General features: G+C 42.3%; 1 protein-coding gene across 4 annotated transcripts in view; it reads right to left on the bottom strand.

The window, feature by feature from the left end:
• Positions 1-12,163, bottom strand: part of cblb (Cbl proto-oncogene B, E3 ubiquitin protein ligase) — a 158,382-nt gene that overhangs the window by 26,951 nt on the left and 119,268 nt on the right. For all 4 annotated transcript variants that reach the window (XM_026181707.2, XM_080307438.1, XM_026181708.2 and 1 more), the window contains 2 exons: positions 9,862-9,996; positions 9,210-9,274 (listed from right to left, as the gene is read on the bottom strand). In XM_026181707.2, the coding sequence (XP_026037492.2) occupies positions 9,210-9,274; positions 9,862-9,996 (200 nt within the window). The remainder of the gene's footprint in view (positions 1-9,209; positions 9,275-9,861; positions 9,997-12,163) is intronic.

Here is a 12,163-nt window from a genome sequence, read left to right as displayed (position 1 = left end):
GAAATGTATAAAAAGTCTCAACAGGATCACCCTGACGAAGACTTGCATAGACTTTGCTGTTGCTCGCTTGCAAGTAATGAAATAAGAAGTATGTTCAGGAAGTTGCACAACTCGTTTACTGACATAATGTGTAACCCGTTCCACAATCCTGGAGACACCATTCAGTCCAAGGCCTTTGATGGGATTGTTTCTGGTACAAACAGATGGTACAAACTGCCTGATATGTCTTTACCCAGTCTTTTACCCTTTATTTTTTTTAAATATGTTAAACTTGCTGTTCTGTGTCTCACTTTATAAGACCATTTTTCTGACAGAAAACCTGGGTGCTCACAGTGAAAGTGAGGACCTTGGTGAGGGAGCACAAGCCAGCAGATGGACTTACGGCTGCTAAGCGGCTGCTAAGGTACAGTATTGCAATGCTTGTAAAGGGGCTCTGGCTTCATGCTCCACTGGGCACTAAAAAACAGTGCTCCAGTCTTCTCTGCCAGGTCCTTTAAAGACAGAGAGTAAACCAGAGCCACAAGAAAACTACTAAACTCAGAAACCTCTGGTAAGGACCTTGTTTGTTATTATTGCCAGCAGCCAGGCCACAAAACTTCTGTGTGCCCCATCTGCAAAGCTAAGGTCACAGGGGATTGCTATGCACCCCAGCAGGAGATGGAGCCCACAGGGAAAGACAGTGGAAATGCAGTGCTAGAAAATGGTAAATGTCAATAGTCAGCGAGTTACTGCTTTGTTGGAAATGTCTTTGGTTAACCATTGTATGGTACCAGTGAGCAATATGGATTATAGCAGACAGGAGGAAATTTTGTGTGTACATGCTACTAAGCATCGTTACCCCAAAGCTGATGTGACAGTGACCAAAAAGCTCTCCAGAGAGTGATCCGTACAGCAGAACGCTGCTGCAGGATTGCTCTCCCCCCGCTTCAGGACACCTACACCAGGAGATGCCGGACTAGAGCAGCGCAGATACTGAAGGACCCGTCCCATCCTGGCAACAAACTGTTCCAACTTCTGCAATCTGGTAGAAGGTTCCGCATCTTCCGGGCAAGGACAGAGAGACTCAAGAGGAGCTTCTATCCCCAAGCCATCCGTGCCCTAAACACACACACCCGCCCTCTCACATCATCTATAATTGACTGAGACAGGACTCTTCCAGACACTAAACCAAGGAACAATGTACATTTCAATTCCTTTAATTTTAAATATGTTTATATTGTCTATCCTGTAAAATAGTCAGATGTCCATTCATATTAATGTACAGAATTCACCTGCTTGCTGCTACATTGCTGCACATTCACCCAATGTATATACTACATATATATATATATATATATATATATAATGTTCTTCCTCTACACCCCCCCCCAATTTTTTTGCACATGTCGAGGAGCGTGTCAGGCTACATTTCACTGTGTGTTATACTTGTATAACTATGCATGTGACAAATAAAGAACCTTGAACCTTGAACCATTAATGAACAGTCCTACATGTTTTCTTTTCTGGTGGTACAGAGCCTGCCTGTTGATGTTATCCCAGGAATGGAGTTTTAGGGAGGATGAGACATTGAAAAACTTGATTGCTAAGGTTACTGAAGGGGAAAATGGAAAGTGAGAGGGGAAATGAAAAGTTCATTTTTAATAAGCATGTGTTATACGCAGTTGACTGTGACCACCAATATCTTGAGATCCCTGGTCCCTAGGTCCTTTATCATGTACCTAACACACACCCTTCCCTGGGTCTTTAATGTTTGCAGACATACAGAAATCCTGAAGTGCATGCTCCATATGCCAGAAAACATGTCCTCCAAGGAAGTCAGACCAAAACCTCCTGTAGTCACTGCCAGTTATCTACACTCATTTCTAAAAGACCAGGGAACCAATCCGTGGCTGCCCTTCCTGCTGTTTGCATACAGAGAAGTTCCCCTACCTTTAACGGAGTTCTCCCCTTACAAGTTACTCTATGGCTGGGATGTACATGGGCCCTTGGATCTACACTCGAAGGGTTGGGAGTCTCCTTCCTTCACTTGGAGTGATAAAGTACTATGTACTCGAAATGAAGCACCATCTGGCAAGACATTGCAAGGAAGCTGGGGGAACATGTCCAAGGCTTATATAACCCAGAAAACCTGGTATGGCCAGCAGGCAAGGCACTGTGATTTCCAGCACTGTCAAAAGGTTTTGTTATTCCTCCTTTCTGCTAACACTTCTGGCAAAATGCCAATGGCCGTACACTGAAGGCTCAACAAAATGAACAGGTCCGTTTTAAACATCTGGCTTGTGTTGCCTTTAAGCCATTTTAAGATCCGTGGCAACGTGTCATGCAGGACGCATCTCCCTTCTGTGTGCAAGTGAATGAGTGAGTTTATGTGTCTGTAAGGAGTATGTGGTGGCTACAGTGAACACTGAAGTTTGGTCAAAGCAAAAAATCTATGATGATTTTTTTTTATAATCGAGTTGCAGCCCTAGTCAACACTGCAGTCTGCTCAAGTTACTGAGCAGTCTCAAACCAATGTTCCAAGTCCTTGGGAACACACAGGATGAGTTATCAAAAGCTGAAATACTAAGCATTGATTATCCAAGGTTTTAAAGGTTATCTTTACCTAAGCTGTTGCGAGATTTAAACAAATAAAAGTTACCGCCTTTTGGACGGGCTGAACTGCTATATGTATTTGACTGACCTGGTGTGGAAATGTTTAGACATTTACAATTTACTGACATCAAAAGGATGATTTCTTTTGCTGAGATGCTGAACCACATCAATGTCAAAGGCCTGATCCAATGTCCAAGGAACACAGAGCTTTGCTTACAAGCTCTGTAAGCTCTGTAAAAGAGAACCACCAGACTAAAAAGATCCAAAAGATATTAATTAAGAGTTGTTAATTCTCTTGCATTTTGACGTCACAAAAAAGATGTACACAAATATTGGAATTACCCTAAAACTGGCAGAAATGATGAGACAAGCCATACCTGATGAGACAAGTAAAGGCTGTACACTTCCGGTATGATGGCGCCTGTGTTTGGCTTTGCCGCTGCCGGGTGCAGTTTGTCACGCTCTTTCGTCGTGCTGTTTTTCTCTGCTCTGCTGTTTTCTATTTGTATCAATGATGTACTGGCTGCCTTGGTTTATGATCGTTTGACGCTGTTATCCATCCGATCTTCAATGATGGCTCAAGATGTCTCATCCTCCTCCTCCTTTGGCACTTTCCATCCTCCGCACTCCTTTGGCACTTTCCATCCTCCACCAGTGGCTGGATCCTCCGCCAGTGGCTGGATCCTCCGCCAGTGGCTGGATCCTCGGCCAGCGTCCTCAGCGTTCCCCGCAGACCACGGAGAAGGAGAGGAAGAAGAGCAGGTATCCAGGTGAAGCTTAGGCTTTTCTGGCGGCGGGGTCTGACTAGAAAGCGATGTCGAGCGTGCTTTGTTACCTATGCTCAGAACAGCTCCATGGAGAGGAATTTGTTTTCCACGTCCCTGCTTGGAGATGCAGGGCCCGGCTCTCCGAGACCGTGCTGCCTCAGAAGGGTTCATCCAGACTCTCCTGCTGACTGGCTTTTCATCCCCTCGGTGAGTGGAATCTACGAGCGTGAAGGCTCAAACCCCAAGTATTTACGTCCTTTAACTCGAGCCTCTGCCAAAAATGATGCTTCCACCCCGCTGAACATGGCACTTTTTAATGCCCGATCATTGACTAATAAATCGTTCGTGCTTAACGATTCTATATCTTCTAAAAAACTGGACTTCTTATTTCTGACTGAGACCTGGCAGCGGGACTTGGACTATTCGTCTCTCATTGAAATGTGCCCGAACGGCTATTCCGTCATCAGCCAGCCTCGGGGATCTGGTCGTGGAGGAGGTCTCGCGGTGGCATTTCAGGACCGTTTCAACTGCCGTTCAGTGAAAGTTGGACACTTTCTTTCCTTTGAATTACAGCTTATTAAAATCAGAAGTAAGGATCCTTTTTATTGTGCTGTGGTGTATCGTCCACCCAGCCCAAATAGCTTGTTTTTATCGGAGTTTAGCGACTTCCTGTCCTCTACTATGAGGTTGTCCAGACTGCTTTTAGCTGGGGATTTTAACATACATGTTGATGATGACTCCGACCTCTTTGGCAGAGGTTTTATCAACATTATGGATTCTTTTCATTTTACCCAGCATGTGTCCGGCCCCACACATAACAAAGGACACACACTGGACCTTGTTTTTACTTTGGGTTTGAATATTGATTCTATTTGTTCTGAGGACATTTTTTTTTTTTATCTCTGATCATCTCTGTATTCTTTTTAACATGTATTTTCATGAGCCTTTGTCTCCTGTTCACCGGACAATTATCTCGCGCATCATAAATTCCTCCACAGCGGAGAATTTCTCGGATGCTTTTAATTTAACAATATCCCCGCAAAATGGCGTTGATTTCTTAACAGATCTATTTAATAACCATTGTTTTTCGATTTTAGATTAAATCTGTCCGGTTAAAATGAGACCAGTTTCTGTTTCCAAGTCCTTACCCTGGCTAAATGACAACATCTGATCCATAAATCGTGATTGTCGTAAAGCTGAGCGCTTATGGAGGAAAACTCATTTAAATGTTCATCTCCTTTACTTAAAGGATCTTTTAGCCTCTTTTAACAATGCAATTAGAGATGCGAGGGCTGCTTATTTTTCTCATCTGGTTGCAAAGAGCAGAGGTAATCCTAAGGTATTATTTGACACTATTACTGATATTATTACTCCTGCTCCACCTGCTGCCATTATTTCTTCTAATGAAGACTGCGAAACATTTCTTTCTTTCTTTCTAGAAAAAATTAGTAATGTAAGGAAAAAATTGTCCCCATCAGCATCTGCATTGTCAGTTCCTACGCCAGCTCGGCCTGTCGTTTTAGAATGCTTTTTACCTGTCTCACTATCAGAGCTGGAAAAAATAGTTAATGCAACAAAAGCATCCTCCTGTTCACTCGACATTTTACCCGCATCGTTATTCAAAAATGTCTTCCACTCTATTGGTCCCTGTGTGCTCACCATAATTAACACCTCACTGGGATCTGGTAAAGTCCCTGCTTATTTTAAAACTGCTGTTATACACCCCCTGTTAAAAAAGCCTATGCTGGACCCATCTCTCACTAGCAATTACAGACCAATCTCAAAAACACCGTTAATTGCTAAGATATTAGAGAAGGTTGTGGCTAAGCAGCTTACAGCAGTTTTAGACAAACATAATATCTTTGACAAATTTCAGTCTGGCTTTCGTAGAGCTCATTCTACTGAAACAGCCCTTCTTAGAGTTTCCAATGACATTCTGATGCAAAACAATGCAGGAAAGTGTTCTGTACTCCTAATGTTGGACCTCACGTCAGCCTTTGACACCGTTGACCATTATATTTTGCTTGAAAGGCTGAAATACTGGGTTGGTGTATCTGGGTCTGCCTTAGAGTGGTTCTCCTCGTATCTCTATGAACGATACTTTTCTGTGGTGGTTTCTAAGTATAGGTCATCTTCCACGTCCCTGTCCTATGGTGTGCCACAAGGTTCTGTGCTGGGGCCCTTATTGTTTTTAATATATCTGCTTCCTCTCCAGCATATTTTAAGCCCCTTTGAGGACATTTGCTACCACTGCTACACAGACGACATCCAGCTATATATATCTTTTAAACCTGAAGATGTTTCTAAGCTGCAGATTCTAAATGTGTGCTTAGAAACCATCAAAGGTTGGATGGCTGACAACTTCCTCCAACTTAATGAAAAAAAGACTGAAGTCCTTGTATGTGCTCCAGACAGACATGTACCTAACATAATGAATGCTCTTGGTCCTCTTTCAACATTTGTGAAATCGTCTATCAGGAACCTAGGGGTAACCTTTGATTCTGCTCTTACCCTGGATGTCCACGTCAAATCTCTGGTTCAGTCCTGCTTCTATCATTTAAGAAACATTTCTAAATTGAGCCCCATAGTATCTCATACTGAACTGGAAATTGTTATTCATGCATTCATTTCATCACGATTGGACTACTGTAATTCACTGTTTACATGTCTAAACAAAAACTCCCTGGCGCGTCTGCAGATTGTCCAAAATGCTGCAGCAAGGCTTCTGACAAAAACATCGAAATACTCTCATGTAACACCATTGCTTATACAGCTGCACTGGCTCCCTGTTGAATTCAGAGTCCATTTTAAGATTCTGGTTCTGACATTTAAGGCTCTTCAAGAACAAGCACCAGCGTACATCATTGAACTTTTACAGCCCTATGCCCCTAGTAGGTCCCTGAGGTCTTGTGATCAGGGCCTACTTGTTATTCAGTATACAAGACTGAAAACCAAGGGTGATAGAGCTTTTGCTACTGTGGCTGCCAGACTGTGGAATTCTCTTCCTCAGAACTTAAGATCCGCAGACTCAGTGATTACTTTTAAAAAACAGCTAAAAACACATCGTTTTAAAATTGCATTTTGTTAACTTTTGACTGTTTTTGTTTTATACCTTGTGAAGCACTTTGTGATCTTTTATCTAGAAATGTGCTATATAAATAAAATTTTACTTACTTACTTACTTACCTTTCTTTGGAGTCAAGAATGCTAGGCCCTGACATGTTAGAAATTTCCACAGGTGCTTGTGTTACATAATTGGGCCTGTGCACTAGAACATTTCCCTAAATTTTAAAACTAAATTAGTCACCAGTGAAATGAATGGTGAGTCACACATCACTAAGCTTGGTTTAGAGCTGGTAAAATGGTAATGCAGAGAACAAAAACAGGCACAGTTGATAATGTAGTGTACATAGACAGAGACAAAGAAAGATACAAACAAAAATGAGTGGTAATTCCAGTACTTGTAGTTCCCCATTAAACTATGCATGTACTCTATACAAGGTTTAAGCAGTGTGCCACTCAGTCTATGTTAAATTCCATCTTACATTGTAAAAAAAAGGGTCATTGTTGCACCAAAGGGAGGGAGTATGTAATCAGTTTGGTTTATTTGTTTGTCTGTCTATCTTTTTGTTAGCATTTTAGTGTCCACAGTTATCGTTTTCAAATTTAATCTGATGGTAGTATTTGTTAAAAAAAAAAAGTCAAGAAAACATGTCAAGTGATATATGGTTTTCTTAGATCATTAGTGCTGCTGTCATCAGCAGAATAACATGCCCCCCCCCCCCCCGCCAAAGGTGTGTGTCCCGGCGTAAAAGTAATGCAGCATTTCAGAAAAGGAACATCAACCAACAGTAAAATATAGGGGTCATAGTGTGATGGTCTGGGGCTGCTTTGTTTCTCAGTTTCCCATTATGAATATACAGTATGGGTAAGGTGCACATATGCCATTTTTAAAATGTCTGCCTCTTTAGTAGGTAAGCCTGTTTTCACTTTACAGCAGCAAACTGTAGCAACAAGGTTTTTAGTGCCACCAATAGCCCCAGACCTACAGTGGGGCAAAAAAGTATTTAGTCAGCCACCGATTATGCAAGTTCCCCCACCTAAAATGATGACAGAGGTCAGTAATTTGCACCAGAGGTACACTTCAACTGTGAGAGACAGAATGTGAAAAAAAATTCCATGAATTCACATGGTAGGATTTGTAAAGAATTTATTCGTAAATTAGGGTGGAAAATAAGTATTTGGTCACCTCAAACAAGGAAAATCTCTGGCTCTCACAGACCTGTAACGTCTTCTGTAAGAAGCTTTTCTGTCCCCCACTCGTTACCTGTATGAATGGCACCTGTTTGAACTCATCATCTGTATAAAAGACACCTGTCCACAGCCTCAAACAGTCAGACTCCAAACTCCGCCATGGCCAAGACCAAAGAGCTTTCGAAGGACACCAGGAAAAGTATTGTAGACCTGCACCAGACTGGGAAGAGTGAATCTACAATAGGCAAGCAGCTTGGTGTGAAAAAATCAACTGTGGGAGCAATCATCAGAAAATGGAAGACATACAAGACCACTGATAATCTCCCTCGATCTGGGGCTCCACGCAAGATCTCATCCCGTGGGGTCAAAATGATCATGAGAACGGTGAGCAAAGATCCCAGAACCACACGATGGGACCTGGTGAATGACCTGCAGAGAGCTGGGACCAAAGTAACAAAGGTCACCATCAGTAACACACTACAACGGCAGGGAATCAAATCCCGCAGTGCCAGACGTGTTCCGCTGCTGAAGCCAGTGCATGTCCAGGCCCGTCTGAAGTTTGCCAGAGAGCACATGGATGATACAGCAGAGGATTGGGAGAATGTCATGTGGTCAGATGAAACCAAAGTAGAACTTTTTGGTATAAACTCAACTCGTCGTGTTTGGAGGAGGAAGAATACTGAGTTGCATCCCAAGAACACCATACCTACTGTGAAGCATGGGGGTGGAAACATCATGCTATGGGGCTGTTTTTCTGCCAAGGGGACAGGACGACTGATCCGTGTTAAGGACAGAATGAATGGGGCCATGTCTCGTGAGATTTTGAGCCAAAACCTCCTTCCATCAGTGAGAACTTTGAAGATGAAACGAGGCTGGGTCTTCCAACATGACAATGATCCAAAACACACCGCCCGGGCAACAAAGGAGTGGCTCCGTAAGAAGCATTTGAAAGTCCTGGAGTGGCCTAGCCAGTCTCCAGACCTCAACCCCATAGAAAATCTGTGGCGGGAGTTGAAAGTCCGTGTTGCTCGGCGACAGCCCCAAAACATCACTGCTCTCGAGAAGATCTGCATGGAGGAATGGGCCAAAATACCAGCTACTGTGTGTGCAAACCTGGTAAAGACCTATAGTAAACGTTTGACCTCTGTTATTGCCAACAAAGGTTATGTTACAAAGTATTGAGTTGTATTTTTGTTATTGACCAAATACTTATTTTCCACCCTGATTTACGAATAAATTCTTTACAAATCCTACCATGTGGATTCATGGATTTTTTTTTCACATTCTGTCTCTCACAGTTGAAGTGTACCTCTGGTGCAAATTACTGACCTCTGTCATCATTTTAAGTGGGGGAACTTGCACAATCAGTGGCTGACTAAATACTTTTTTGCCCCACTGTAGTCTGCCAGTAGCAACAATCCCACCACGATTTCTCCAGAAAGTTTTCTTGTACTCTTTTATTTTAACTATACAGAAGGTAATTTCTGCCTCAACGGGTCCCTTAATCAAAACATGAAAAAACGATGTAGCCTGGCCTGCTTATAACAACAATATATGAGCCAAAAATGTAAATTAATTAACACTTGAAAGACTCACCAGGCTCAAGGCACCAGGGCTTCTCCTCCTCAAAGGACAGCTCTGGAGGGCTATTTTCCAAGGACCTGCATGAGCAACAAAATGTAACTGAATCACAGCACCCCAACTAAACTCTAATGACATACAGACAGAAAACTGTTGAAGGCAAACCAACTGGACATAGTAGTGGTGGACAAGCAGAGGAAGAAGGCCATAATAATAGATGTAGCTATATAAAGTGATAGCTACATCAGGAAGAACAATGTGAAGAAGAACGTGAGAAGCTGGAGAAATACTAAGGACAGAGAGAGGAGCTGGAGAAGCAAGGTCAAAGGTGAAGACAAGTCTTGGGCAACTGCTCTGTCTAGCAGTAGCTGATGTTTTGTCCTTCTGGTGTTTCGCCAATTCCTCTGGGTTTGCCAAAAACCCAGAGGAATGATTCCAATACACTGCTGAATCTATGTCATGAAGAATGACTACTGTTCTAAAGGCAAAAATTGCTAAACATTTTTATTAAAAGTCTTGAGTTACAGCTGAAAATCTGCATTCAATCAATTTTATCTTTATGAATGTTTCATTCACTGTGGTGGTGAATAGAGGCAAAACTACAAAAATTATGTCTGACCAACTACCTATGGAACTAACAATATACCATGTGTGTGAAGACCAATACCTGCTTGCTACAGTGATGCAGACAGGAGTCTGACTCAGGCACAGACTGGATGAAGGAATGTGATAGTTGCCCTCCGGTCCTTCCATTGCCCCTTGATGTTGTTCTAACACAGGGCTGCAAAAAGGGTTGGAGGATCTGCAAAGATGACATTTGATTTGTCAAAACAACCTTTGACTACATTAGCTAGTTTGTCTAATGGTTAACTATAAGAGGGAATCTTATGCAAAAGCCCTTTCTAACCCTTTTTCTGTCAGAGGTTTGCTCCTGTCAAAGGGGTGTATTTCTCTCAAAAATTGTTCAAGATGTCTTATTATGTTGGTTAGGTTTGTCAGACCAAGGAAAGTTTAGATACAGTCGGAGGAATAATTATTCGAGCTACTTTGTAAGTTTATTCATTTCCAAAACAATGAATAGTCTCTAATTGCATAGAGACAGAATTCAACCAAAAAAACAACCCAGAAAAAATAAGAGTTAAAACCCCCTCAAAAGTTATTATAAACAGATTTGCATGTCATTGAGTGAAATTAGGTTTTGCTCCACAAGATCAAATACTTGTTTTAGTACTTGGTCAAGAATACTAACTTTCTTGGCATAATTTCTTATTATCAGGTTTTCATATCTCTCAGGTGGGATTTTGGTCTTTTAGGTTTCTTGGTTGCCTGGTTGGCAGCTTCAAGTTTCAGCTTGCTATAGTAATGAGGTCAGGAGACTGATAAGGCCAGGGTGGCTGTAGCTCAGGTGGCAGAGCAGGTCAGCCACTAATCAGAAGATCGGTGGTTCGATCCCAGGTTGCCTCCTGGCTGCATGCCAAATATCCTTGGGCAAGATACTAACCCCATGTTTGCCTACTAGTGGTGGTCAGAGGGCCCGCTGGCGCCGGTGTCTGGCAGCCTTGCCTCTGTCAGTGCGCCCCAGGGCAGCTGTGGCTACAATGTAGCTTGCCAGTGTGTGAATGGATAAATGACTGAATGTAGTGTAAAGCACTTTGGGGTCCTTAGGGACTAGAAAAGCGCTATACAAATGCAGGCTATTTACTTCACAACCTTCTTCTATAGCCACTCTATAGCCACAAGTCCCATACACCAGCGGTCCCCAACCCTCGGGCCACAGACCGGTACAGGTCCGTGAGTGGTCTGGTTGGTGGCTACGAGAGTTGATGCTTGGGTGTCAAATTTATGGTTTTCAGGGTTTTTATTGTTAACTTTTCCCGTGTTGTAGTTGTGTGTCTTATTTTGAAAGAAATATTTACACATTACCATAGCGACCAGAGAGCATTAAGGGGCAGAGAGGAGGACACAACTACACAGTGAATTTGTGTTTATTACTATATTTACAAAATACCACAGTTTTTGTCTTGGTCGTATCATTTTACCTTAAAGGCCAGTCCATGAAAATATTATCTGACATTAAACCGGTCCGTGGTGCAAGAAAGGTTGGGGACCGCTGCCATACACGGCCCATCTTTAGTGATTTGGTTGAGGGAAGGAGGTTCTCATCCAACATTTTACTTTCTATAGTAAAAAGAAACATGGTCCGGTCCTTTTCCCTGTCAATGTAGTGAAGTCATCCTCTACCCTTAGACAAACTGCCCCAAAGCATAATGTTTCCACTTCTTACTTGACTGTGGGACTGGTGTTATTTGGGTCATACTCAGCATTTCTCTTCCTCCAAACACAGTGGTTTGAGTTGATGCCAAAGTACTCAATTTTGGTTTCAGTGGAAGGCAGATGCCAACATTTGAAAGTATATGTACATCAATCGCACAATCACACAATACTTTTTCAGTTTTAGCCTCCTCTTTGGGTTAAATCTTCATCAGAAGTATCAGCTCTATCTCCTGCCTCCAGTACATCTGGATACACAGAATATCTAATCTAAAAGCTAAAAGGCTATTATCATTCAGCCATTACTTTTGGCAGTTTCTAACCATCAGATTTGCCTTAACCTGTAGACATCATTGGTAAAAGATCTGAAACCACAGAGAAAACAAAAGAAGAGTTTCATATATACTCCCTGTTATGGAAAATTCTAGTTTATCCTCACATTTAGATTTATGTGAGGATAAATCTAAATCCTCACAGTACACAGTAAATTAGTGTATGATTTTTGTATAACCTTTGCCTGCTTAAGATGAAGCAAGTGTGTGTCAGTATGACCTCATAAAGAACTGCTTAGCTAGGCCTAATGATGTTTCACTATGTTATCTGCTAACTGTTAGGGTGTAGAAGGACGAAACTCCCAAGATGACAGATGCCAGCAGCTTCCTGGGAAAAGATAGTGGAAGATGCTCTGCCCAGCCACT

Source organism: Astatotilapia calliptera, chromosome 10 (assembly GCF_964374335.1).
Source record: "Astatotilapia calliptera chromosome 10, fAstCal68.1, whole genome shotgun sequence".
Lineage (NCBI taxonomy): Eukaryota > Metazoa > Chordata > Actinopteri > Cichliformes > Cichlidae > Astatotilapia > Astatotilapia calliptera.
Note: the sequence above shows the minus strand (reverse complement) of the source record. Positions and strands in the feature narration are given on the sequence as shown.